Below are 22,457 nucleotides of genomic sequence, written 5' to 3' on the forward strand. Positions count from 1 at the left end.
GTATTGAGTGGAAGTTTTTGCATTTAGAATTTATCCTCTTGCAGTTGCATGCTAAGCCAATGATATCAGGCACAGAAAAGATTATAGTTTAATTCTCAACTAAATCCATGCCCAATGTTCACATTTGAAGGACATGTGTGCCTGTTTTCCACCTTACATTTAATATGTCATCTGAAGCATGTTTATAATGATCTATTAAGGGGATGTTTTGGTTTGCCAACTTTTAGAATTTATATACTGACTACAAAACTTTTTACGGACACATTTTACCATTTTGTACACTGCTGAGCATAGGATGTCATTTATTCTTTTATATATCAACACAGTCCTCATGGTTCCTGAGCCCACAGCACCAGAGACTGCTCTCATCATTTGCAATGCTTTTACTGACGTAATTATTTTTTTCAGGAACACTTTGTTTTAAGTTGTTGATAAATTTACTGACTGTTGGAAACTCTAGTTGCTGTTTGTATTATTTTCCCTTCTGTCTATACCTGCCTCTGGGACCTAACAGAAAACTATGTATTCTGGTTTCTCCATTTACAAGATTTTTTAAAATTTATATTATGCTTTCTGAAAAAAATGAAACAGTGATTAAGAAGCATATATTGTGCCAGAGCATCACGTTGAGTATTTCCAGCTGGTTTAAAATGATATGATTTCACCAGTAAACTTGAGCACATATGAGCTGAAAGAGCTACTCAAAGATGATTTCTGTTTCCAGAGAGGACATTTAATGTGCCACTTAAAAAGGTCTCTCAAGTGTGTCTCAAGGAGAGCTTCTTGTTTTGTAGCATGTGATGCAGAGCCTTTCAAACCATATAGTATATCTGTTCAAAAAAGTTTTTATTCATAGATATATTTGTATATATTTCTGTAACGTGTCGTTACTTTTTGTTTTACATTTAAACAAACTTCATTTTGAAGTGCAGCAAATTTCATGGGATATCCATGTATGTTTTGACAATGTGCCATGCAAAAGCATGGTTACTAGAGAATGGTTTCATAACGAAATTTAGCATTACAATATTCTTTCACAATAAAAAAAATCTAAGATTTCTGTATAATTGCCACTTTTCTAGCTAATAGAATGTTTTGTTTCATACATTGAGATGTAAGGTATGTCTTTTTAGATTATGCCTTATTGGAATGTTTTGATTCATGCAAGTCTTCCATCATGATCAAGAGCTACTAGATTGTAATACTGAGCACTTTACTTCTTAATAAAATATTTTATACTATAAGAAGGCATTGTTTTTTTTTTTTGTAAAAGCAGCTGAGTGAGCCTGCTTCACATTCTTTTCTGCCCCTTACCTGCTTCCAATTCCAATGTCTCTCGCACTTGTGTAGCATTCTATGGGTTAATTTTGAGTCTTCGGTCATCTTGAGGGTGATGGTTTTCATTTTAGTAATACATATTTGCCTGTATATTCTTTGGCATCACACTCATAACAGACCCAATATGCACAGCTTAATTTCTACAGGTTGCAAGTAATTCCGGGTTTTAGAAAATTAAAAAAAAACTTCTAAATATTCATGTATGTCTATCCTGAAATGCAGACCAATTTGTAACTGCTCACATTTAAATTGAGAAATCATGTGCCTGATGGGGTTGTATGGAATGTAAAATGTTCACTAGGTTAGTGCTTCTCACATTAGCCAGTCAGGTTTTCAGGAATGCCATGACAAATTTGCATATTGTAGAGACCATTATATGCAAATCTCATGCATAGTCTTGGTGATCCTGAAAACCTGACTGGCAAGGTGTCTCCCCAGGTTGAGAAGCACTGCACTAGAGATTGTGGAAGTCAGCAGTTGTAGAATGGCACATACCTGGACATGGATGGAGGGCAGGGGAGAGAGGAGAATTGCTGGACATGGATAGATGGAGGGGGCAGGGGAGAGAGGAAATCTGCTGGATATGGATGGATGGAGGAGAGGGCAGGGGAGAATGGAGAGTTGTTGGACATGGATGGAGGGGAGGGAAGTCAGGAAGGAGATGCACATGGAGGGAAGGGAGGAGAAATGCTGGACATAGATGGAGTGGAGGGCAGGGAAGAGAGGAGAAATGTTGACAAGGATGGAGGGAAGGAAAGACAAAGGAAGGAGATGCACACGGATGGAGTGGAAGGGAGAGAGGAGAAATGGTCATGGAGAGGAGGGAAGACAGAGGAAGTAGATGCACATGGATGGAGGGGAGTGAGGAGAAATGCTGGATATGGATGGAGTGGAAATTGCTGAATTTAAGGGCTAGATTGGAACACTTTGAGGGCAGATGTTGAAACTGGAGAAAGGATAGGGATAGGGCTACAGATGGTAGACAGGATGCATAAGGACACAGAAGGATGGTGGACATGGTGAGAGAAAAAATATCAAATGGAAAGAAGACACTGCATAAAACAGAAGACACTGGGACCAAAGCTAATAGAAAAGCTAAATGCTCAGACTGCAAAGGTAGAAAACATTTTTTTTATTCAGAATGTATTAATTGGACTATGTCAGCTTTTGGAAATGTGCATCTGTGATATTTTGCATGCAAGTTTCAATTTTTCTAGTATTGCTGCAAGCTGAGTCTGACTTCTTGAGGTAACTTTCCAGTTCAGTATTTTGCCTTCATATCTGTTGTGTCACGTGTTTTAAATGTGTGCTCAAGATGCAGTATTCTGCTAGCGTGTAGTATTTGCAGCCCTTTTTTTTTGTTTTGTTTCACTAGGTTGTGTATTGGTGTTTTAGAGCCCGGTGTAATTATAGTGCTGCCTTTCCACGCATAAGGTTGTAGCTCGTCCTGTCCTTGGAATTAGTGCTGTTATGGTTTGGTAAGGTTATGAGTGTGTCTTTGCACAAGTTTGTGTATAGTGTTTTGCAGTGGAGAGATTGTGTGTTGGCCTTACTAAGGTGGCACCAAAACATCAGAAAGGGTGTAGAGCCTAAATCATGACACACTACCTCTTGAAGGATCTACATATGGTGGTTAATAAAAGGAGCTCATTGTGAACACTTTCCACCCTAAAAGGGTGTTTTGTGGCTCTACATGAGAATTGTGATATTGTGATATTATTGTTTCATATTGTTGACGGTCTGCATTTTCCGTATGGGTGGTATATTGGTGTGTTAGGGTCTGCCCAGTGTAATATTTATGGTACAGTAAGGTTCTGAGTGTGTTTTTGCACAAAGTTGTGCGTAGTGTTTTGCAGTTGAGCGATTGTGGTTAGTATATGCTTTGAGCAACCACTTTATTCTTTGACATATGATACATATCTATATCTAATATCTAAATTTAATAAAAGGTATTGTGACTTTTATTTTTACTTTTTTTTTTTTGTGTGTTGTCAAGACAATTATGGATGTAAGCTCCGCCCCTGGCCCCACCCCCTTTAGCCTCCCCAGTTGGGCCACCGACCGCCTATGCTGGCAGCGCACGGCAGTGTGGTAAAGGTGGGAAGTACCACTGGCCTACTGCGGTAGCCTGGTGGTATTCCTGTTATAGTGGGCAGTAAACCTGCATTGAGCTTACCGCCACTTAATAAAAGAAACCCATACAGTATTTGAGGTGCAATTGCACCATGGAGTTATACAAGAGCATTATAATATCATTTTTGTTTTCCATTCCTTTCCTAATAATACCTAACATTTTATTTGCTGTCTTCACTGCCGCTGCACACTGAGCAGAGGGTTTCAATGTGTCATCAACAATGACACCTAGATCTTTTTCCTGATTGGTTTACTCCTAATGTGGAAACTTGCATCACAAAGCTATATTTCAGGTTCCTCTTTCCCTCATGCATCACTGTGCACTTTCTCACATAAAACATCATCTGCTATTTGGATGTCCAGTCTCCTAGTCGCGTATGGTCCTCTTGTAATTTTTCACAATCCTCTTGTGATTTAACAACTTTGAATAACTTTGTGTCATCAGCAAATGTATTTACTTCACTAATTATTCTTATCTAGATCATGTATAAATATAGCAGTGATCCCAGTACAGACCCCTGTGGAACCCCACTGTCTACCCTTCTCCAGTGAGATTACTATTTAACCCTACTCTCTATCTTTTAACCAGTTTTTAATGCACAATAAAACACTACCTCCTATCCCTTGACTTTCCAATTTTCTCTGGAGTCTTTCATAAGGTACTTTGTCAAAACAAGATCATTTAAAAGTGACTCAGCCACAGATGGGGAGCCAGTGAAGAGACATTACTAATGCTGTAACATGACCAAACCTCATTTGTTTGTAAATCAATCTAGTAGCCTTATTTTGTAGTAACTGAAGTTTCTCAAATTCTTAGCTGAAATTCCAGAATAGATGGCATTGCAGGATTTTATTTATTTATTTTTGTATTATTGGTATACTCTGCCTTCACCTCTGCTGTTATTTAAGTTTCCATTATACATCACTTTGCCAAATCCCTGCAAAAGATAGTCAAGAAAGTGTAAATATACCTTGGCATTCTCTTTGATTTCTTTACTAGCTACAGTGTCCTGGTATTGAGGAGCATGCTGCATCGCTGGAGAGAGAAGGGGGCGTGATGACTAGGAAATAATCTAGAGTAGGAGTCATGTAACTAACATGCATATTCCCTAACTCCTGGGTGTATAAGCCTCCACATAATCTACTAACCCATATGATGCCATTCTTAGTTCAGGCTTCCACTTACCTCAAGCTGAAACTCCTGGATCTGCCATAACTTGGGGATTTGGAGGATCATGCTCAAATTAACAAAGTTGTCCAGCATTTGGCACATATATATTCACTAGGTAAGACATAAGGCTTTCTCCATTTCCATTCCCACCACCAATATCGTGCCTTTCTCTCTCCATTTCCATTCCATCTTCAACTGATTTGTTTTTCCTACTGAGGAAAGCCACCCCGGCCATATTCATGTATCCCAGTAATTATGTACACCTCACCCAGCCAAGAAGTTTTAAGCTTCCCACTCTGATCAGATTTTGCAGTAATACAAAATCAGCAGAAGTAGCAACCAGATTATTCAGGGCTTTACTCCTCTTAATAGATGCCTGGAGGGCCTGAATATTTATAAAAATCAATTGAATTTAATCTCCCATTGTATCCTAGAGATAATAGGTTTTTAGTTTTTGAGATCTCATCCAAATCATCCTATCTCCTGCCCAACATATCCACTCCTAACTTCCCCTTATCTACCCCCCCCCCCCCCCCCCCCCCCCCCAACACACACATACCTCTTTCCACCTCATCCTTATGCACAACCAACATCCACCCATTCTCACCTGCATCTTGTCAGGCATTTATTAACTGCTAATTCCTTCATAGGACCAAAGCGGATGTGCACTCTTGTGCTTTTCAAACAATATTAAATTCTTCTTCATGGACAGTGAACTAAAATTGCCACTGGTACATCACCATAACCATAGAATCTCAACAATAAACTCAGAATACAATTTGCAGGGAAGGCAGTTCAGACTGGAAGAATGGGGTAAATCCTAATGTCTATCTGATCTACTCCCAACTTTAAGTGTGATTGTCCAAGCAACAATCTCATGCAAGCACTCTCATTAACATCATCAACTGTTCCTTCCCCTCAGGTTACAGTGTCACCACTTATCTGCCTCCTGAGCTCTCCTTTCAAATAAGAAGACGCCTTCAGTCTTTGTCAAATAGTATCTGCCACAGTTGTTCAAATTTTACTTGATTTGAAATAATGCAGTTCACTTTATTTCAAGGTAATAAATAGAAATAAAAACAACATAGAAAATAGAATAATATGATGCCTTTTTTTATTGGACTGGCACAAAACAGAAGTGGAAGGGGATAAATGTTCCAGGAGAAACACACACAAAGGCCAAGCTTCTAGAACAATTTATTATCCAAAAGTTCACAAACATAAATGACCCTACACTGACTGCATTTATTTATTTTTGTTACATTTGTACCCCGCACTTTCCCACTCATGGCAGGCTCAATGCGGCTTACATGGGGCAATGGAGGGTTAAGTGACTTGCCCAGAGTCACAAGGAGCTGCCTGTGCCTGAAGTGGGAATCGAACTCAGGCCCAGATGCATCAACCATACGTTAAAAAACATAAAAGTCCTTACCGAAGTTGAAAAAATGAAGAATGTACTAAAAACAGAAGTCCCACATGTTTGGTTCGTTTAGGCGTAAAGCCTGCCTCAGGGGTCTACAACAAAACATACTGTAATTTGTAAATGAAATGTGAAATAATACAAGTAAATATAAAAATGAATATATAAAAAGAAAAGAGCCAGAGAATATAAAATATAAACATGCAATACACTATATAGGATACCTGAGACAAGGTAAATAGTGATATAAAAGAGAACAGAAAATCAAAAATATATTTTTATATAATGTTCTGTGATAGTGTATCACTTTCTATATGCTACAGTTTGCATATCTGGTTTAATTGATGACATGTTTATTTGGCTTGTTTGATACCTGTAGCTTTACTGCAATACCATCTATATGTAAGAGTATTTATATATTTGCTCCGTTCTTTCTTTTTACAATATATTTGCTACTTTTATCTTTTCACAATGTATTTCTTTGATGTACTTTTGTTTTTACCATTAACAAGCTTTGAAGTCCACAGTTTTGGCGGTATGAGTATTTAGTTGCACTCTTCACATATACACAAGAATGGCACAATTCCATTTTACCATTCACTTTTCACATTTGTTATCGCATATATACTAAAGAATTTTTTAATGTTCCACGCTGTCTCACTCAAATAGATAATACATGCAAACATTTTATGATGTTTTCAACTTTTTTGTTTACACTTTGTTTACACTATTTTTGCTTTACTTTTTTTATTTTCTGTTCTCTTTTTATATCACTATTTACCTTGGCTCTGGTATCCTATATAGCGTATTGCATGTTCATTATTTTATGTTTTATATTCTCTCACTGTCTTTTTTTTATATATATAGTGATTAAGATACAGTCCCTGTGTTTACATTACCCCATTACCCTTGTTACAGCCAGATTCGCAAAGGAGCTGCAGGAGGGGTTTAGAGCTCAAAGAAGGGGAGGAATACCCAGCCAGAGCCCCTGGATTGGGAAGGGATTTTTCCTTATGCTGCAGCAGTTCTGAAGGGGAAACATGTCAGCACTTAAGAGCCATCAGTGGGAAGAAGGAAGCTGTCCCTGGCAGATGCCCATTTGTATCATGAATTTACCTTTAAAAAAGGGTGTCTCCTCTTTTCCCTGTGCTGAATAGAAAGGTTACCCACCCTGGGGAGACAGGAAAGTGGAAGTCCAGTCTCAAAGTGGGGCAGATCTCTTAGAATCGCAGGGGAGGAGGACAGTCAGTACATGATCTGCCCCAGAGCTTCTGTTGCTGTCCTCCACCCAACTCGGACTCGGAGCTAGAAAGGAGTAAGCCAGCAGTGGGGAAGAAAAGAGGGACAGATGGACAGGCAGCCAGCTAAAGGGCTTCCGTGGAGTGGAAGGTAACCCTGGGGGATGAAATGCTTGGGTTTGGATTTATGGAGCTTTATACACCCTTGGGGAAGGATTTCTCCATTACTGTTTCTACAAGAAGGTGGGAGAGAGAGGGTGTGGGGTTCCTATTCCACACTGTTGTTTGTTAAACCCTGTGAAGCCCTTTCACTACCTCCAACTGTTTGCCTGAAGTTTAAGTTGACAGATGATATAAACTGATGAAACCTTGTATTTTGTTTGAAGTTATATTTTGAGAAAAGTTATAATTGTTAGCTGCAGAGCTGTGCTGGACTTATTTTATTTATAAAAGCTCTGTCTGTACTTCCCACTCTGTTTTAGGAGCTTTGGCTGAAGAAACTAGTGGATGGCCAAAGTGGTCAGAGTATTTCCTGGATGGAACACCTGGAAGTAATTTAAGGAAAAGATTTTCTCATTTGGCTACACCTGGTTACCTTGAGATGCCTGCTTATATCTTGTGTTGGCTCCGAGGGCCTGAATAAAGGGGCCCTTTTATTAAACCGTGTAGGTGCCTATGCGCACCCAATGCGTGTCAATTTTGAGTTACCGCCCAGCTACCATGTGGTAACTTCATTTTTGACGCGTCAGAAAATATTTTTATTTTCTGCCGCTTGCGCAATAATTGGTATTTTACACGTGTAGACCATTAGTGCCTGGTTACTGTGTGAGACCTTACCGCTAGGTCAATGGCTGGCAGTAAGGTCTCAGACCCAAAATGGACACGCGGCAATTTTCATTTTGCCACACATCCATTTTCATCAAAAACATTTTTTAAAGGCATTTTTTACTGGTGCGCTGAAAAATGATTCTGCGTGTACTCAAAACATGCATCTACACTACCACAGACTATTTTTCAATGCACCTTTGTGAAAGGGCCCCAACGTGTGCACTACAAGACTGCACTGTTAAACATTCTGCTGACTCCCAGTCTGTTTTATTGGAGTTTTGCCCTAGTATCTGGTCCATTCCTCTTCTGTTTTGATGTGCGCAATGCCCATTCTTTCTTTCTTTCTTTACTTACTCATATTACATCACATTTTCATTACATTGTTTTGTTGTAGGCTCCTGAGGAAGGCTTTATGCCGAAACACGACCACGTAGGGTATGTTACGTTGTTTGAGAACTTTTGGATAATAAATTATTCTAGAAGCTTGGACTCTATGTCTCTTTCTCCTGGAACATTTATTCCCTTCCACGCCTATTTTGTGCCTTTAAGATTCCTGTGGCAGTTGTGTGGAACCCCTTTGTTTATTGGACTAACAATAGTTTTTTTATTAGCTTTTGAAGGTAACCTTCTTTAGAGATGAGAAAATGTTGACAAATCAGAATATATAAGTGAAACACAAAATCATTCCAATGACAGTTTCACAGGAAGAGGATAGGGTGGGTTAGGAGTTTGAAATTACCCAACCGATGCTGGCTGTTTCAGTTTCAGCCTGGGAGATCCGAGACAGATCTTTTTACTGAAGCTCTGTGAACAGATCTATGTCCTGATCTCCCCAGGTACTTTCTAGGAAATATGCAAATGTTTAGTTAGTTTTCTTGACCTTTTCTAATTCCACTATGGGGTTCATTTTCAAAGCACTTACAAAGTTCCACAGGTTACTATGGAACTTTGTAAGTCTAAGTGCTTTGAAAATATACCTCCACATCATTTTCCAGATGCAATGAGCACACAACACTCAATTTGCAATACAGAGACAGTATGATAGGCTTTGTTTTATTCTCTACTCCTTTCTACAATTCCTAACATTGTTTGCTCATTTGATGCTGTTGCACACTGAGCAGAAAGATTTCTAGATGTCATCGTGGATAGTGCACTGATATTTTTCCTGGATATGATTCCTAATGTCAGAACTAGCATCATGTAGCTATAATTGTAGTTATTCTTCCCTATGTGCATCACTTTGCATTAAATTTCAATTGCTATTTGGATACCCAATCTCCTCCTGTAATTTCTCACAATCCACATGATTTAATAACTGCATAATTTTGTGTCTGCAAATTTTATCACTTCGCTCATTGTTTCTGTTTCCAAATAATTTATAAACGTTAAAAAGCATAACATAAGTCCCAGTATAGATACCTGGGATATCCTACTCTTCAACTCATTAGTTTAATTACGCCTTCAAAAATATATAGCAGATGGTGAGGCAAGACTTTCATTGGCTTAAGTCATGTTTACTTTGTCCCATTAAACCATCTCTGTTAATATGTTTATTTATTATTTTGTTCTTTATAATAGATTTTACTATTTTTCTGGTACTGATATCAGGCTCACTAGTCTGTAATTTCCCAGCTCACCCCTAGATAAACAAATTGTACAGTTTTAATAGTCTACCTTGACATCAGATATACTAAAGCTTTCTTTTTCCCCTGTTTTGAATCAGTGGAAAGAATACTTAGTACATATGGGACTAAATTCTATATGTGGCACCTATAAAAAAAATCAGCGTACAAAAGAAACGCTTAAGCACTATTACATAAGTGTTGCCATACTGGAACAGACCAAAGGGCCATCAAGCCCAGTATCCTGTTTCCAACAGTGGCCAATCCAGGTCACAAGTACCTGGCAAGATCCCAAAACAGTACATTTTATGCTGCTTATCCCAGAAATAAGCAGTAGATTTTCCCAAGTTTATTTTAATAATGGCTTATGGACTTTTCTTTTAGGAAGCTATCCAAAACTTTTTTATGTTAAGCATTATTCTATAAACCGTGCCTAAGCGTTATTGTGCCATGCAAATTTAGGCACTACCATGAAAATGTAGTGCAAACGCACAAGCCTAAATTTACGCACGGCGGGCTTTTACTCTGTAATTACGTGCATAACTGAACATTCCACCCCCATTGTGCCTGAAACACCCGTGATTGTCCCCTTTCCATGGACCATGCGTATAACTTTAGGCACATATCACCCAATTAAATCTAATTTGTGCTAATTGCTTGTTAAAAAAACCAATTACTGGCACTAATTGGCTCATTCAATTAAATGCAAGCACAAATCAGGATTGCACCTAAATATGCATATGCAATTTTTGGCAGCCTTTATAGAATTAGGGGGATGGTCCTTAACTTATGACCAACCTTTGAGAAAAAGTATTCAAACATCTGAAAATACTTAAAATCATGTAAGGAAATGTAGTTTTCAAATCTGTAAAAATGTACAGTTTACTGAAAACTGGACTGCAATGAGGATTCTGAATTGATTACTCTCAAAGTTTTATATATATACATATACATATATATATACTTGACATTACAAAACTCATATACTAAACAGGATTCCAGAAAGTTCTTTAGAGTATGGTTAACTGTGTCAAGCTCAATATGCTAACAATTTCTTTTTAAAGTCTGTCATTTAATCATTCACCATAAATAAAATTGCATATTTATATCGAGATCCAAGGATCTCTTGAAAATATAAAATAAGTGCAAACTAAAATAAAAAAAATGAACAACTTCCATCCAAAAAGCATGTCCCAACCTCAACTTAGTAACCTGTGATACTGAAATCTAATACAACATTAGTTTTCTTGGCCATGGAGCAGACATGGATTCCAGTCTTCATTCTCTTCTAATAGATCTTCAACCTATGCCAGCTGCACAAAACTACTGAAAAGTTAACATCTGAGCCACAATTTTAAAAATGCTACTTTAGGACAGCTTTTTCATGAAGTACAGCTTGAGGTAGGCAATTGTGAGGAAAATAACAGTCAAACAGCCAAGCGCGACGTGGTTCTGCCACAGACCCCAAATCGTTGCTTCAATGCCTTGTCCTGCCAAATATTCCTCGCCAGTACATCTGAAAGTACAAATGTAAGTTTAAATGTGAGAAATTTTTTTAAAATCATTGTGTTTTATTAGTATTGTAATTGGGGATGGGTAGCTGTAAAACTTTGGTTTTGTGTTGTTTCCACGTATCGATTCCATGAATGTTTATTTTGCTCATTTTCAATTTCCCCGTATATGTTGTAAGAGGAGCAATGTGATAAGAATACACATTTTCAAATAGTGTATACTATCTGCAAAGAGTGCATGCACTATTCGTACATGCAAAAGTGTGTGCTCTCTATGAAGATAGTGAACACTGGGGCCCCTTTTACCAAGCTGCAGGAAAAAGGGCCCTGCGCTGGAAGCAGGGGCCATTTTTCCTGCGTGCCAGGGCCCTTTTTACCGCTGTGGGTAAAAAAGCCCCCAGCACACATGGCCACGCGGTAAGAGAACTCTCACACATGGCCATACAACAGGGAGCCCTTACCGCCACCCATTAAGGTGGCAATAAGGGCTCCCAGCAGCGCGCGTGGATGCCCGATTACCGCTGGGTTACCACTGTTGAAGCCATTTACAAGGGTTTTCGTTTTTCCCCAGAAATGACGCGCACTCAGGGCGGGACTACTGCCAGCAGCCGTGTTGGGCCAGAAGCAGTCCTGAAAGATCAAGTGGTAAGCCGACGGAAGCTTAATATAAGAACTTTACAGCTGTCCTTTCGGCCTGTGATCCTGAAGCAGAAAGCAGGGATTCGAAACGCTGGCCACAATTGATCACAGTCAGGGCCCAAGGAAGAACACAGAAACCAGCTAACATTAAGCTAAGTTCTTCTATTAAGCTATTGCCTTGTTCTGAATAGTTATAAACTACACCATAGAGGTTTTTGCCGATGAAGAAGCCCTACTCCCGTATGACTATGTAAAAGTCCGGGAGCTTCTTGAGGCTTTTCCTCTACGCTGATTTTACTTTAACCCACAGTTCTAGAGTGTGCCTTCAAGCAATTTGGGTTTCTCAACCCCAACTTCTACTGTTTAGTTTATCCCCATGTGCTAATGTTGCCATTAGTGTGCGGCCATTACCAAAAATTAGCACACGAGTTCTTACCGCAACCTATTTTGCAGGCAGTAAGGACTCGCGCGCTGATCAGTTACTATGAGTAGATGCATTAGCTGATTAGCATAGAAATGCCCACTCCCAGAAAAGTTTTTTAGCGAGTGGTTTGCGCACATCAGAACTTACCGCGCAACACCTCAGCGCATCTTGTGGTAAGCTCTTTACGCTGTAGTAAGCATGCATTAGTGCTTACCACAGCTTAGTAAAAGGAGCCCAAAATGTGTGGTTTTCCTGATCATTTTAGGTTTAAATCTTTTTTTTATTGAACAAGAAAACACAACGGTCTGGCTTGACACTGCCAGATAAATCACAAAATTTAAGCATACAACCCACCTTGCTCCATTCGTATGTGACAGAATAATTTTGTTTTTATTCCCCCCCCCCCTCCCCATGCCAACCCCCTCTGAAACCCCCCTCCTCCCTCCCCATTACCTCCCCCCTCCCATTACCTACAAAGTAGATCCTGCTACAAGGATGTTACATACAATGGTGACAAAATACCATGGACACTTGTCATCAAGCCGACCAACAGCCACTTGAAAGAGGGAAAGAAAGAGGGAAAAGAAGCAGAAGGAAGAAGGAAAAAAAAACCCTACAGGAGACACTTAGGTGAGGATTCAGAGTTTCCTGATCATTTTAATTTATTGGCAGGCAATGACATAGGATATGTTGCTGCAAATGACAACCCATCTCTATAGTACACTGAGATTTTGAAAAAATAAATAATACACAGAATAAAATGAAGGACTCTTGTCTTACACCGGCATGGGAGGATTTTCCAGGAAAGCACGTCACAGTGTAACTGGGTCACCTTGGCCACAGTGTTGTCTGTGTCACTGACAATGTCTACAGTCAGTTTGTGCATCTGTTGGGTGTTGACACTAGATTTTAGAAAGCTATCAAAGCTTCTTAAAAAGAGAGTCAACTAATACTGTTTGATGTAGAACACACTACTCTCAAAAGCAGCAAATAATTGATCGTAAAGGTTCCTTTGGTGCTTGTGGTATACAAGAGGTTATCAGATATTTCTCATGCAGTGCTGACATTTCTCACTAAGGAAAAAATGCTTCTCTGCAGCTTGCTGATCTGAATCTGAAGATCCTGGAAGAAAGCACTATTAACAAAGATATCATGCATAGTTCTAACAGATATATTGTTTCTGGAGAAAGCTGGTCTTGAAAGCTCATGTACTGTACTACAATTTTGTTAATCTTTTAGAAGATATCACAACCAAGAAAGATTAGAGAATGGTTGACCTCTCTTTTTCTGTCCTGCTGCTCTTTTTGGATACTGGCTATCGTATGTTATTGTCTGTCTGCGACTGCCTCTTAAATGTATTCAATGATAAATACGTTCAGAACTGAGTTTCTGTTGTGCTCCATGAATAATCACACCTCACATCTGACCTTTGCATTCTTCAGTCCTGACCTGCTCCTTTCTTGGCTCAAGAGTCAGAATGAGAGAAAAAAATTATGTAGATAGAAATCCAAAAAGAAAGTAGGGCAGGACAATGGCAAATTCACAAGGAACTAAAAGGGAGGTCCAAAACAACAGATTTATTGATAAAGCAACACAACTGAACAGACCCAACATAGAGCTGTGTTTTGGCGAAGGTCACCTGCCTCAGGAGTCACAGAATCTACATATGAATTTATTAAAGTACTTATTGGATGTTATATCTATGTTTTCATTTTGGCTCCTTATGGATTTGCCATTGTCCTGCCCTCCTTTCTTGGCTCTACAACAGGACCTAGGGCTGACTCTTGACTCCTACATCTTTGTTACCTCAGATTTCTCACATCTTTTACATCCTTAGGCCAGAGGCATAGCCAGACAACAAATTTTGGGTAGGCCTAGGCAAGAAGTTGGTGGGCACCAAGCGTTCTCTCCCCACCACACCACCAAAAAAATATCTCAGATGGTGGGAAAATGTTTCTTTCCACCTTGGCAGTCTGCAGCAGGGATGTGCTGAAAACTGAGCATGCACAGGTGCCAGTATCATGGAGAATAGCATTTGCATTATCATCAGGGGGAAGTCTTCAGCTGGTGGAACATGGGATCCCCACCAGCTACCACTAAATGTGTGCTACCCACCCAGGCCCACCTGTGGCTACGCCACTGCCTTAGGCTAGTTGCTCCATAACATCTGTAAAATCTGTCCCTTTATCTTTCAACACATATCTTCAAGAATTTATATCACCCCTCACCTCAGTTACTAACATAACTGTTTTCACTGGTCTTCCCTTTCCTTTCTGAAATGATTGCAAAACACTCAATTTCCCATGACTTCTGGCTTTTCAATTTCATGTAAAAACCAACCTCTTAAATTTAGCTCTCCATCATCTGGTGTTCCTGTGGTTCACATTACTATGGAGAACCAAAAAAAAAAGGAGTAGAGGATGTCACATGGCTCATAAGATGGGAGAATTCACATCTAAAGTCTTTATTAGGCACCAAAACGCTCAGTATACTTTATTTCTTGTAAGGTATTCTAGACCGGGTGCTCAATAAAAACAATAAATTAATTTTGATATGTATATGATGAAGGCACTTGGAAGACTCTTCATGAAAAACAGCACCCTCCCCCCCCCCCCAGCACATGATTATACCTATGTTTTTTTAAATCCATTCCCTTTCAAAAACACTCAAGCAGATTTACAACAAAATTAAAATACCCTTAATAAAACCCACAATAAAATAGTACATAATCTGTTATTGATAGGTATCTTGAGATATTTCAAAGAAATGGTGTATTATGGTTATTTGGTTTGCTTTATTTTTTTTTTATTACATTTGTACCCCACACTTTCCCACTCATGGCAGGCTCAATGCAGCTTATATGGGGCAATGGAAAGTTAAGTGACTTGCCCAGAGTCACAAGGAGCTGCCTGTGCTGGGAATCGAACTCAGTTCCTCAGGACCAAAGTCCACCACCCTAACCACTAGGCCACTCCTCCACTTTAGTCTGGAAGGAAATTTTTTATTTGGTTTGATATTGTATACTGATGCATGTTCTTCCTGTACTTCACCTGGAGAAGAACACTGGAAGGTCAGGTTATAAAGTGAAAAATTAAAACTAAAATGGGCTTAGAAACCAATTACAAAACACTTGTAACCTAGACTACCAACAAGAGAACTGCCCACACAGCACCTGCTTTCTTCAATTCCCATTATGGCAACCAAAAAGCAGAGATTAGGGTAAGAAGAGTCGTTTGTAGTCTTTTTTTTTTAATATATAACTCTGTAAAAGGAAATGTAGTTTTCAATCTGTAAAAATGTGTAGTTTATTGAATCCTGGGCTGCAATGAGAATTCTAAGTTCATACATATAGGATTCCAGAAAGTTTCCTAGAGTATGGTTAACTGTGTCAAGTTCAAAGAGGAATCTGAGGCAGACAGACAAAAAAAAAATGTGATAGACAATTGAGAAGAGGTTTGTGACTTATCAAATGTCAATCACTACACACATACTGAGACAGTGGCGTAGCCAAGGGTGGGCTTGGTGGGGCCCAGGCCCACCCAGTAGCAGCATACCTATGATGTGGCTGGCAGGGATCCCCAAGCCCCACCAGCTGAAAACTCCCAACAAGTGTCCCTCCTGCATACCTTGTAAGTAGCAGATCTTTGCCTGCAGTGAGCAGTGACATAAATACTGCTCGCACCGGCCCCACAGCCTTCCCTCTGATGTATTTCTGCCTAGGCGGAAACAGGAAGCTGCATCAGAGGGAAGGGTGTGGGGCCAACATGAGCAGTGTGTATTAGCTGCTGCTCGCTGCTGATGAAAATCTGCTATTTAAAAGGTATACGGGAGAGGGAGGATGTTTGAGAGACCATATGGCATGCAGGCGAGAGGAGAGACCAAATCATCTGTGGGATGGGCGAGGTTCTTCTGCCCACCCATCTTGGGCCCAGGCCCACCCAAAATTGGGTGTCTGGCTATGCCCCTGTAACTGAGAGAAAAGCTTTTAAACTAAAAGTTAATTTCTCTAGTCTTTCTTGGTTGTGATATCTTCTAAAAGATTAACAACAAAGTTGTAGTACATGAGCTTTCAAGACTACCTTTCTCCAGGTTTTCAGAAGTTCTCCAAGGTTTAATAATATCCCTCCTCCCCACCACTCCACATAATATGGCTCACTAAGGGCTTTTTACAAATCCGTGCTAGTGATTCCTGCGCGGCAAATGAGAGGAAGCCGATATGAATTGAATGGGCTTCCTTTTATTTGCCGCACTGAGAATTGGTAGCTTGGCTTTGTAAAAGAGGTCCTAATAGCACTGTCAAAGCCTCAGCTGACCAGAAAAAGCGGTCAACTAGCAGACTGCTGCTTGAGAAGACAACCATAAGCTGTATCCAAGACTTTTCGGTGTGACCAAGATTAGAAGGAAAACTGCAGCACCAGGCACGGCACAGAACAAAGCACCTTATTCTGTAGTGCTGGTAGGAACCTCTGCAATAAATGAACTTCTACAGCTTTTCAGCAAAAGGTTAAATGGAACAGTATTTCTTGCAGTTACTGGCCCTCACTTTGAGCACACTGTTCTCAGAGAGACTGATTTACAAAATCAAGGGTCCTTTTACAAAGCGGTGGTAAGCCCAATGCGGGCTTACTGCTCGTTAAAAAGGAACTACCACCGGGCTACCGCAGCAGCCCAGTGGTGGTTCTCTCACCCAGCGCACGATTACCGCTGGGTTAGCGTGGGAGCCCTTACCTCAATGGGTGGTGGTAAGGGCTCCCCCTGAAATGGCATGGCCATTTCCTCAAAAAAAAGAAAGACCTACCTTTTACCCGCTGTGGTAAAAGGGGGCCTCAGCGAGAGTCAAAAACACACGCCGACACCAGAGCAGGCCCCTTTTTGCCGCAGTTGGTAAAAGGGGCCCTCTGTGATTATCATTTTTCTAACAGTGATTTTTCACTGAATGTCTCCTTTTACTGGATCACCAAATATATTTTTCTGTTAAATTCTACAGTACAAGAATTATTTCTCTCTTACAGGTGCTGTTTATAGTTCCTCCACTCTTTAAATACATCTGTGCACCCAAGGAACTAACTCTTTTTCATGCATTTTGGTCATGTTAAAAAGTAAAGAATTTCTGGCATGCACTACTAGTGCAATATCTGGAAAGACTGCTGATCGATCAATCCTCCTTTCGCCAGCGGTTTCTTTGGATAAATATGAGGTATTTAAATTACCAAACCAAGGCTTCCGTTTGAAGCTTCAGAAGGTAGGAGTATTAAGGAAAAAAGTTATACTCAATATTTGGACAAATTCAGATGTGCCTTCATTCTAGGCCTCGCGAAATCGATTTTATGAGTTAATATTGCTAGAGCAAAGACATGCCAAGATCACTTATTAAGCAGAAAAAGTTATTCATGTCTATTTGGGATGTGTATACATAGTCACTAGCCCCTAGGGTTCCAAGCCTCATTCTTAATTAATTTTCATTTTTCTAATTTGGGTTGGGGAAGGAACTTCCAAGCTGTCGTCTTTGTCACAAATGGGTTTGTTTGGGTGCTGTTTTTTTGTTTGTTTTTGTTTTGTGTGAGGGTAGATGGGTAGAGACTGAGTTTTGTGGTGTATTGGAGCAAATAGACTAAGTTAGGGGAGTGTAAGAGTACAGCTGAACTTTTTTTTTTGTCCTATCAGCGTAGTTCCAGTACCTTCAGGGGGCATTATTTAGGTATTATTAAAAGAAGGAGTTTAATTGTGAAAAACTGTACTTGGACTGATGAGATGGTTTTATGTTTACTGTTTTTGTGTCCCATGTTCCAAGTTCAATAAACAGTTTTACTACTACTACTACTATAAATCACTTATATAGCGCTACCAGTCATATGCAGCGCTTTACAATTGAACATGAAGAAAGACAGTCCCTGCTCAAAAGAGCTTACAATCTAAATCAGGACAAACACAGGATCAATAAGGATAAGGGAAGGACAGACAGAAGGACACAAGGATAAGATAAAAGTGACAAGTCAGGAGTCGAAAGCAGCATCAAACAGGTAGGTCTTTAGCCCGGATTTGAAGGCAGCCAGGGATGAAGCTAGACGTAATGGCTCAGGAAGCCTATTCCAGGCATAAGGTGCGGCGAGATGGAAGGAGCGGAGTCTAGTTAGCGATGGAGGAGAAGGGTGCAACTAGGAGAGATTTATCTAGTGAATGGAGTTCTAGGGAAGGAGTGTAGGGAGAGATGAGGGTGGAGAGGTAGTGAGGGGCTGCAGAGTGAATGCACTTATAGGTCAATAAGAGGAGCTTGAATTGTATACGGAAATGGATAGGGAGCCAGTGAAGCGATTTCAGGAGAGGGCTGATATGGGCATAACAACTTTGGCGAAATATTAGTCGTGCGGCAGAGTTTTGAACAGATTGAAGAGGAGAGAGATGGCTGAGCGGAAGACCTGTGAGAAGCAAGTTGCAGTAGTCTAAGGGAGAGGTGATGAGAGTGCGGATGAGGGTTCTGATAGCGTGTTCAGAAAGGAAAGGGCGAATTCTGGCGATGTTATAAAGGAAGAAACGACTAAATACACCAGTGCAGCATGCCAGCACCAACAATAGTGTTTCTAAACTATCTAAAAGTATTTTTGCATGTGTGTCAGTATACGTATGCAAAATGCCTCATAAAATTACCAAGTGCGTACAAAAATGCACATGCTTGTACATGATTTTGGTGTAGCTGTGTTCTGGGCACAGCTGCAATTTATGTGGATACATGATCCTGCATGCTGTAGGTGAACACATTATACCTGTTCTCAAGCTACTGTAAATGTATGCTGAATCTTTTAATACATGATTTAAATGGGACTTGTGCTATTTATAAAGATACATAGGCAATATTATGTCTTTACTGAATGGGCACCCTTTTGCTTTCTCAATCTAGATTTTTTTTTTTATAAATCAACCTCATTGTGGATAATATGAAAACCTAACCGGCTGAGGACGAGAGGAGAGTCCTGAGGACAGGCTGGGGATGCCCTGTTCTAAGTTGTTGAGCATTCTTCATGTACTTGTTATTGAAAATATGGATCTTGGCATGCAAGATGAGAGGTATCTGAATGTTAACATTTTCTGAGACCTGTAATAGCAAATGAACACCTACATGGTAAACGGGCTGCCTGTGGTGCAGGTTCCATTAGTCACTTCTGGTGCTGTCACATTGGGGCAGAAATTAAGACCAGTGAATTCATTAATCTGTAGAGCCTGGAAAAGAAAGTGACTGCTTTCAGTGAAGGTTCTGGACATTTAAGGAAACTACATACACAGGGATCACTGTACTGCAAGCTCTACTAGCAAACAGTTAAACCGCATTTATGATTCTCTGGTGTGTTTTGCCATATTTATTTTTTATTTTCAAAAGTGAAAAATCATTTTTGTTTGGCACTGGGGATCCAAATCAGATGTTTCTATGACTTTTTATGGTTCTCTTGCACTACATGTCTGACAGTAATCCGTTTAACTCGTATAATACTGACATCAGCTTTCATTATTTTTACACACCATGCTCCAAAACAGAAGCAGATCACTAAAAGAAAACAGATAGAACACTTTACATTAAGATCCTTTCACAAGTATTTGTCTCTTGCATATTGTCAAAGAAGAAACCAGTGTGCTTACTAGGACTATACTCGCAAACTGAATTTAGGAAGAGATGGGAGGAAAAACTTGTCCATAAGTATGCAAGTATGTACTCTGCTAATTTTCCAACAATGGTCCAGTACAGGCAGACTGTGTATTAATATTTATTATACTATCTTTTCCAACCATAGGATCAATGCAGTTTACAATAAAATCCAAAGGTATTGCATACACAGGGCTCCTTTTACAAAGCTGTGCTAGTGATCCCAGCGTGGCAAATGCGACAAAGCCCACAGGAATTGAATGGGCTTCGTCACATTTGCCATACAAGAATTACTAGTGAAACTTTGTAAAAGAAGTGCACAGGTAGGAACAAAAAAAAAAAATGTATTAAAACTACAATAATAACTAAACACATAAGGAAAGGGAATGAATAGCACAACAATAGCTTCCTAGGAGACTAAACCAAAAAAATTAAATAAAACAACAGAGACACAATAAGATTTTGTAGTGATGAACTGACTACACTGGAGACACTACTTTTATAGCCTGCATTATCTTAGCTTACAAATTAAAAAGCACTTTGAAATAACCAGGTTTTAAAGCCAGCCTTCAATTTTCTACCTGAGGTCTCCAGTCTTAGTTGAGCTCACACCTTTCTCAGTAGTTCAAGGTGACTCATGTTCAGGTACTGTAAATTATTTTTCTTTCCCTGGGGACAATGGAGAGTTAAGTGACTTGCCCCAAGATCACAAGGAGCAGCAGTGGGATTTGAACTAGGCTTCTCCGATTCTTGGCCCTGCTGCTCTAACCATTAGGCTACTCCTAAATTTACCTGTATAGTATTCAACACCTCCTTGACCCCTTGAATGGAGCTTTCTTCCCCTGGATCTCTGTAATAGGGAAGAAGGTGGCTACACCTACATATATTAATCTCTTTTGGAGATGCCACATTTACAATTTTGTGCACTGCTGTCACCAGAGTTATTTAAAATCCCTCATTTTCTTTTCTTTACTGCCATCAATTAGGTGCCTAATCAGAAACATCAAGCTGGTGGCCAAAAGCATGACGAGAGATGGAGACAATGAGAGAAAGCAAGAGAACGAATGCCATTCTCTGCTCTAGCAAATCAACTACCCTAGGTTTAAGCAAGAGGAAACCACCATTCCTGCAAGATAACAACTCATTAAGTGTTTCGATGGCCTGTCCCCACAACTCTAGACTGACAAAAAGCTGTATTGTTGTCAGCAGACAAGAGAATGCAGTTACTTACTGTCAGGCCATATCGAGGAAGACTCAGGTACTTCAGCCAGGCCAGCCAATCTAACACACTGGTAAGATTTACCAGCAGACCAGAGAAAATCTGTAAGAGAAAAGCAGTATAGAGGTTACATTCACTCCTGATTGGATAGGTCTAAATTACACTTTGATTTCTGCAACTAGTACTTGCTCTTCATTCAGCAGATCCTAGTCCTGGTTTTCTTAAAACTATATTTAAGAGATCATTCATATTAAATAAGAGAGACAGAATCAGCTTTAAAGTTCCTTTCTCACTCTCTCTGGTCCAGCCAGGACATAGTAGCTAGATGTACTTAGTGAAGGTGTATGCTGAAAATCGTTTCTTTCATCCCTGGGCCTCCTTAACCCCACTCTGGCTCTGCTTTTTATAATTCCTGGTTCCTGTTCTTTCGGCTCCACCCCTCCTGTCTCACTTCCTCTCTAGGCAGGACTAGGGGTTTTAAGGTGGTTCAAACTACCTGAGAGACTATTCTTAAGAGAGAGGGGCAGTTTTCTATATACCCCTCATCCCCCTAAAGAATTAAATTACCCAGAAAGACAGTATTTAGTTTGTTTTGGCTGCATAGATTCTCAAAATTGGAGTATAGTGAAGGCTACACATGCTGAATTAAAATCAAGTTAAAGATTAATCAAATAAATAATGGGACATTTCATTAAAGGTTTAGCAGTGCTTTAAAGAGCAGACAGTGGCGCATATTTACTGGTGCAGAGCTAACAGTTAAACCAAACAGCAACTTTAGTTCAAGAAGAGTGCTGGGCAGACTTCTACGGTCTGTGCCCTGAGAATGGCAAGGACAAATCAAATTCGGGTATACATATAAAGTATCACATAACATGTAAAATGATTTTACCTTGTTGGGCAGACTGGATGGACTGTACAGGTCTTTATCTGCCGTCACTTACTATGTTACTATGACTACTGCATTCCTTCAACCCCATCCTTTATTGTTCCAATAAAATTATCTCTGTTTTACCCTTCCCAACCAAACTGCAAACCATGATGCAACTACTGCAATGAAAGGGAAGGGAAATGGGACTTGATATACTGCCTCTTTGCAACTACATTCAAAGCAGTCTACATTGCATATACAGGTACTTATTTGTACCTGGGACAATGGAGGGTTAAGTGACTTGCCGAGAGTCACAAGAAGCTACAGTGGGAATCAAAAACAGTTCCCCGGGATCAAAGTCTGCTGCACTAACCAATAGACTACTCCTCCAGCTATTTCTGTATTCTCTCAGT

General features: G+C 39.8%; 1 protein-coding gene across 7 annotated transcripts in view; it reads right to left on the minus strand.

Annotated features, from left to right (window-relative positions):
• Positions 1–5,189: 5,189 nt before the first annotated feature.
• Positions 5,190–22,457, minus strand: part of ABCG2 (ATP binding cassette subfamily G member 2 (Junior blood group)) — a 224,180-nt gene continuing 206,912 nt past the window's right edge. For 6 of the 7 annotated variants that reach the window (XM_030190666.1, XM_030190667.1, XM_030190665.1 and 3 more), the window contains 3 exons: positions 21,189–21,278; positions 19,439–19,539; positions 10,152–11,266 (listed from right to left, as the gene is read on the minus strand). In XM_030190666.1, the coding sequence (XP_030046526.1) occupies positions 11,119–11,266; positions 19,439–19,539; positions 21,189–21,278 (339 nt within the window). In that variant the 3' untranslated portion in view covers positions 10,152–11,118. Of the gene's footprint in view, positions 5,202–10,151; positions 11,267–19,438; positions 19,540–21,188; positions 21,279–22,457 lie in introns of those variants that run through there. The other variant, XR_003940662.1, reaches the window with a different exon arrangement.

Source organism: Microcaecilia unicolor, chromosome 2 (assembly GCF_901765095.1).
Source record: "Microcaecilia unicolor chromosome 2, aMicUni1.1, whole genome shotgun sequence".
Taxonomy (NCBI): domain Eukaryota; kingdom Metazoa; phylum Chordata; class Amphibia; order Gymnophiona; family Siphonopidae; genus Microcaecilia; species Microcaecilia unicolor.